The sequence below is a fragment of the Passer domesticus genome, assembly GCF_036417665.1.
Source record: "Passer domesticus isolate bPasDom1 chromosome 8 unlocalized genomic scaffold, bPasDom1.hap1 SUPER_8_unloc_1, whole genome shotgun sequence".
NCBI lineage: Eukaryota > Metazoa > Chordata > Aves > Passeriformes > Passeridae > Passer > Passer domesticus.
This window is the reverse complement of record NW_026989900.1, coordinates 1,417,029-1,423,579: the sequence shown is the minus strand read 5'-3', so window position 1 is coordinate 1,423,579 and position 6,551 is coordinate 1,417,029. Positions and strand designations below refer to the sequence as shown.

The 6,551-nt window shown below is 48.6% G+C and overlaps 1 protein-coding gene across 1 annotated transcript; it reads right to left on the bottom strand.

The window, feature by feature from the left end:
* Positions 1–5,969: 5,969 nt before the first annotated feature.
* On the bottom strand, positions 5,970–6,551 carry LOC135291584 (olfactory receptor 14J1-like). The gene has a single exon (XM_064405864.1). It carries the CDS (start codon positions 6,549–6,551, stop codon positions 5,970–5,972), a length of 582 nt encoding a protein of 193 aa, XP_064261934.1.

Below are 6,551 nucleotides of genomic sequence, written 5' to 3'. Positions count from 1 at the left end.
TGTGCAAGGAACAGAGCTGGGGACTCCCTGTCCATGAGGACCTTCCAGAAGGAAAAGGCTGCTGTGCCCGGGCAGCTCCAAGGCCACAGCAAGGAGAGTCTCGACCACTGGATCTGTGCCAGTCCCACAGTCCTGGGCAGCAGCCACTGAGCCCCAGGGGGAACAGAGGGCACAGCAAGAGGGACAAAACCAGGCAAGGTCAGAGACTGGAGAGAGCCAGACCTGGGACAGGAACAGCAGCTTCACTGCACTCTTGGAGAAAGCGCCTGGCTGGTTCAAAGTGCTGAAAGGCATGAAGGACAGAGAGGAGGCCATACCAAACAATGCTCCTGTTTCCATACCCTCCCCTCTCTGTGTCCCAGAAGGAATTGGATGGACTGTGTTCTTCTCTCCGAGTTGTCTCGTTCAGCATGAGCAGCTTAGCACCAGCAGCTGAAGGATCTGAAGCCTCAGGCCACAAGAGCTGAGCAAGAGGGGACTTTCTGAGCAAATGAGTGCTGCTAACATGGACCTAGCTGAATTCAGCAGATAGAATCATGGAATCACAGAATCCTTTCTGTTGCAAAAGACGTCTGAGCTCAGCCAGTCGAGCTGGTCACACAGCAGTGCCAAACCCAGCACTAAATCACGTCCCTGAGGTGCCAAGGCCTGGACAACAGCCCTGAGTGAGGCCTGAACAACAGGCCCTGAGCCAAAGGTGGCCTCTGGATGAACCTTCCAACCAAAGGTTATCTTTGTATCTGCTCATTAATGAAATATGCATGGTCATTAGCACTGTGATAGATGTAGCCACTCATTAGTGAAACATGTATTGACCTTTCTGTATTTAGAAGCCAGACAAGGCCATGAAATCTGACATCTGGCCTTGTTTGGGCTGAAGGATCAAAGTCACCTCCCTTGGTTCCTCCTGGGGCCCTGGCCAGGCTTTGGGAGGGACCCAAGAGGAGGATGAAACCAGATGTTCCTGCACTAGAAGTGCTGTCAGTTTGTTCATTCAGCACTGTCAGAGCTGGCCCGTCTCACAGCGAGGTTGGAGCCTCACCTGTGGCTGGAGGCACCTGCAGGAATTCCCAGTGTCCAGGAGTGGCTCTGCAGCCCTTGGCTGTGACAGCTTCCCCCAGCTGCTGTGTGGATCTGGGGGATGGTGAAGTATGAGGGTAACTGGTGCTGGATCTTTCTTAATCACTGCAGGCAATCTTTGGTGCTGATGGTTGGGTGCATTGCTGAGCTGCTCCTTTTGTGATCCTTTGCTGCTTTGAGGTGCAGTAAATGACACTGATTCCTTCCGTTGGAGTCTGTGTCTTTGGTGCTGACCCTGCCCACTGGTGAAACAAAACTGGCAGAGTCTGGCCAGATCACAGCAAAATGTCTCTTGTTAAATGTAAATGTGAGGAATCGGTGCCATCAGAAATTCCCAGATGGGAAGCCCTTCCCTGGAGTTGGCTGGCTCTGGAGTGGGCTGAGGTCAGGGCACCGTGTGAGCAGTGGGGCAGTTGGTTAAAAGAGGATGAACTCCTGGATGTCTTAAAATGCATCCAAAAATTGCATATGGGAAAGGAAAAGAACTTGTGGGCTTGGACAGATGAGGATGGATTTTGTTAACAGCAGATTGGAAACAGCACCAACAAAAGGAAAATTGTTGTTGGAACACTCCCACATAGGACAACAGTAGAAGATTTTAATCTTGAGCTCAGGTTCACTTGTGCAAGTGATACTAGTAATACTAATAGTAATACTAATAGTAATACTAATACTAGTAATAAATATAACACAAAAAATTATATTTATATCTGTATAATTTAAAATGGATACTGTGAAATAAGGCTGACACTCGTAATATGTCAGCTTTGGTTGCTCACTGTAACACTAAATACCCTAGAGAAAAGGACTAGCCAAGACCCAGCTGTCAGTGGTAAACTTTGTGAGATAAAGGAGGAAGGGATGAATCTGGCTATTTTTATAGGATTTGCTGATACTGTGATGGGGAATGCTTTGTCTGTTAGTGTGAAAAATACAAAAATACAATTATTAAGTCTGCAGGGTTTTTCATATCCCAGACAATCCACAAGCTGCAGGATTGGTTGAATGGGTGAAGGGGTTATTAAAAGAGCAGTTGAAAAAATGAGGAGATGGGAACCTGTCCCCATGGAGAACCCATCTCCCAGATGTGCTCCATGCCCTTAACAATGGCACACCGGGGAAATGGAAACCCCTGGCTGTGCACAGCTGCACCCAATTTGCAACTACAACCATGGGCAGTGAGACTTGGACTGCCTGGGAAATTGTTGTGGGTGTGATGGCCCCTGGCAGGGCCAGCCCCAAGGCTGCAGGGCTGGACCTTCATGCCTTGGAATTAATTAGCATAAATCAGAAGCAAATGAGAGTTATAAATACCAAAACAGTAATTCAGATTCATCCAGGACACTTTGGTTTAGTAACTGCTCACTGGAGCTTGGCCTTGAAAAGTGTTCATGTGATGGGAGGAGGAACTAATGCAGATTATCAAGGAAAAATTAAAGGAATTGTGTTAAAAATAGTGAACAAAATTGGATTATTCAACTACAGAGTAGCACTATTACTGATATTGTCAGTTTTTAAAACAATTGGAAAAAAGGACATCCGTCTCAAATCACTGCTGTTGGTGTAGATAAAGGGTTTGGATCCACCAGTCCTAATAAAGGAGCAAGAGTGTGGCTCCATAGGCCAAAAGTTCGTCCAGAGGCAGCTGAAGGAACAGCTCTGGGGAAAGACAGCACTGTTTGAATCCTGAAACCTGGGCAGGAACAATGGGAATGTGTCCCTGCAGCCAAGTGTGAGAACAAGGAGATGTTACAGGATACTATTTTACACATCCTGCCAGAACAAATCTCCCTGTTTGCCCCAATGGCCCCTTTGGAAAATGCTCTGATCCATAGGGCTCCATGTGGAGGTTGCTGTGACACTGAGGGACTTGCACACAAATTCCATCCAGGAGCCTGGGTGCCCTCAGGGACTGGGACCCGGCTCCTTCCAGCCAAAGGGGAAAAGGCCCCACCAAGCCTTGTTATCCACAGATACCGTGCTAAATATGAACAGCAAAGGACTTGGGGGCATTGTTCTGGAATTAACATGGTGCCAGCTCCATGGACAACAGAATTATTGTTCCTAACCCAAATGAGACTGAGGAAAAAGAATGATTAACCGTGTCACTGAAGTACTGCTGATGTCTGTAAGTTGTATCTTGAGTGTCAGCCAGAAACTTTGTTTGCCACAAACACCTCTACAGTTTCACCAAGGATTCGTCATTAAATTCTTATGAGAATGTAAAGATCAAAGTAGCCAAAATACTCAATGTAACTAATTTCTGGAAATGTTCTTAGATGATGTTGGGAGGAATGGGGTTCCCTTGGAGGGCCCAGGGAGGAGCCCTGGATCCATCAGCACCCCCCAGTGGGAAATAGGAAATCAGACCTTTGGTACTGGGAATGGGAGCTGCTGCGTGTATGGAGACTGCCCATGAACAGCTTCCTAAAGGATGGTTTAGGTCCTGTTTCCAGGCAATGCTGATGCCTCCCTTGAGGGTCCTTCAGCAACAATCACAAGGAAGAGTTGGGGCCAAGAGAACATTTTCCACCCAAGGAGTGCCTTTAATCTCAGAAAACCAAAGATTCTAGTTCACCCTGTGCCCCATGTGCACTGCCTCATCCTGTGGATTTTACAGTAAAGGGCTTAATAGATTATTAGAAGAAATAGCAAATGATGCTGTTAAAATATCCAATAGCATATCCCAGGAGCTCCAACAAACACAAATGGGGCTCTACAGAACCACACAGCCTGGGATTATCTGCTTGCTGGCCAGGGAGGAACCTGGGCTCTCATGGGATAGGAATGTTGCACTGCTATCTGAGGGGTTTGAAGGCCAACACTCAGGAATCAGCTTGACAGAAAAGGCAGTAGAAGAGTGGCAGCAAGAAGAAAATTTTTCTTGGTGGCGTTAGCTTCATGGCTGCCAAAATGGAGGCTGCTGTGAAATGAATTTGTGGTAGTCATTGTATTCATTACAGTGTGTGCACTTGGTGTGTTATGATTCCATGTTACAGTTGTTGTGACACTGTGCTGGAAATGGAGTACTGAGACTTGTCTAAAAATTGACACAGTCTAAAGAAAAAGGGGACATTTGATAAAATAACAGAGAATAGCAACTATTTAGGGCTGTTTTAAAAGGAATGTGAATTATAGCTCTGAGTAATGAATTTGAACAGCACTTAATGGAAGAACAAGATGCAATGCCTTTATGACTAATTCCTAAATCTAAACTATGTTGTTGAAAGAATTGTTATGAAGGTGGTAGTTCATCTGCAGGTTAAAGGACCCAATTGAAGTCCTGAGGCCTCAACACCAGATCCTGTGTCAGGCCTGGACACCAGGCCCCAAGGCAAACCTGACCTCTAGATGAACCTTCCAACCAAAGGTCATCTTTGTATCTGCTCATTAATGAATCATTATTAGCAATATGATCTCTGTATGTGTTCATTGGTGAAATGTGGATTTACCTTTGTGTATTTAAAACTCAGACAAGGCCCCATCTGGCCTTGTTCGGGGGCTGAAGGATCAAAGTCACCTCCCTTGGTTCCTCCTTGAGCCCTGGCCAGGCTTTGGGAGGAACCCAAGAGGAGGATGAAAGCAGATGTTCCCACACTAGAAGTGCTGTCAGTTTGTTCATTCAGCACTGTCAGAGCTGGGCCCTCTCACAGCGAGGTTGGAGCCTCATCTGTGGCTGGAGGCACCTGCAGGAATTCCCAGTGTCCAGGAGTGGCTCTGCAGCCCTTGGCTGTGACAGCTTCCCCCAGCTGCTGTGTGGATCTGAGGGATGGTGAAGTCTGAGGGTAAATGATGCTGGATCTTTCTTAATCACTGCAGGCAATATTTGGTGGTGATGATTGGTTGCATTGCTGAGCTGCTCCTTTTGTGATTCTTTGCAATTTGCATTACAATAAATCACACAATTCCTGAACTTGGTGTCTGTGTCTTTGGTTCTGACCCTGCCCACCAGCAAAACAGACACTATGGGCCCACAGAACCAAAGGTGCCTTATGACACTGCAGGCCTCCTGTGACCAAGGGGACCAGAGTGACACTTTGGTCCTCATGGAACCATGGAGATCATTCTGACACTGCAGGGCCCACCGTTTTCCTCTCCCTTCCCCAGCCTAGCCCTGTCTGGCCCTGCAGCAGGAACTGCAGGCACTGGAGGTCAGGGACAGCCACTCTGGGTCTGGAATGCTCAGCAGATGCTCAGCTCGGTCAGCTCCTGCAGCCCCAGGGCCAGCCCCGCTGCCCAGCCCAGCAGCAGAGTTGGCCCCGGGGCTCCTCAGGCAGCTCCTGCTGGCCCAGGGACAGGCCAGCCTCTTGCAGCCTTCCTGCCCTGCGCTCAGGAGATACCCTTTGCTGGTGGAGCTGCTGTGCTGGAGCCCAGCTGTGTCCCAGCAGTGCCCATGGCCTGTCCCTGCCTGAGGGCAGCAGGACAGTGACCAAGCTGCCAGAGCACTCCGGCCTTGCACCCACAGCAGGGCTGGGAAGGGGAGTATGGAGCTGGGAGGAGCAGATGTGGAAAGAGGCAGGGCCATTGTCCCTGGCTGTGCTGCTGTGCTGGGAGCCCCTTCCCTCCACCTCTGCTCACAGGCACTGCCCCTGCAGAGCCAGAGAAGGGCTGAGGAAATGCCTTGGACACACAGGTCAGGACAGCCACTTGTTTTTATTGAAATGTACAAGGAACAAGCCTCCTGAAGGACTTTTTGCTGCAAAAGAAAAGCAGATGTGCATGTAGAAATGCTGAGATTAGTACTCAAGTAATTTTTAAATACATTATGACACCAGAATTATTATAAGAAAAGTTCCGAATAGCAAAACGGACAAATAGGAAAAAAAGGCCAAGAATGTAAAGAGTTACATTCAGAAGGTTCTGAGCAGAAAAAAGAGAGTTTATTGTTTCTAAAAATATACAGTCATCATTTTCCTCAGGGCAGCCTGGAGTTCCTGGTTCCTCAGGCTGTAGATGAGGGGGTTCAGGGCTGGAGGCACCACCGAGTACAGGACTGACAGGGCCAGATTCAGGGATGGGGAGGAGATGGAGGGAGGCTTCAGGTAGGAAAATGTACCAGTGCTGATAAACAGAGAGACCACAGCCAGGTGAGGGAGGCAGGTGGAAAAGGCTTTGTGCCGTCCCTGCTCAGTGGGGATCCTCAGCACAGCCCTGAAGATCTGCACATAGGAGAAAACAATGAACACAAAACAGCCAGATGTTACACAGATGGAAAACACAAGAAGTCCAAGTTCCCTGAGGTGGTTGGAGTGTGAGCAGGAGAGCTTGAGGATGGGGGGTATTTCACAGAAGAACTGGTCCAGGACATTGCCATGGCACAAGGGCAGGGAAAATGTATTGGCTGTGTGCAGGAGAGCATTGATAAAGGCACTGGCCCAGGCAGCTGCTGCCATGTGGGCACAAGCTCTGCTGCCCAGGAGGGTCCCGTAGTGCAGGGGTTTGCAGATGGACACGTAGCGGTCGTAGCACAT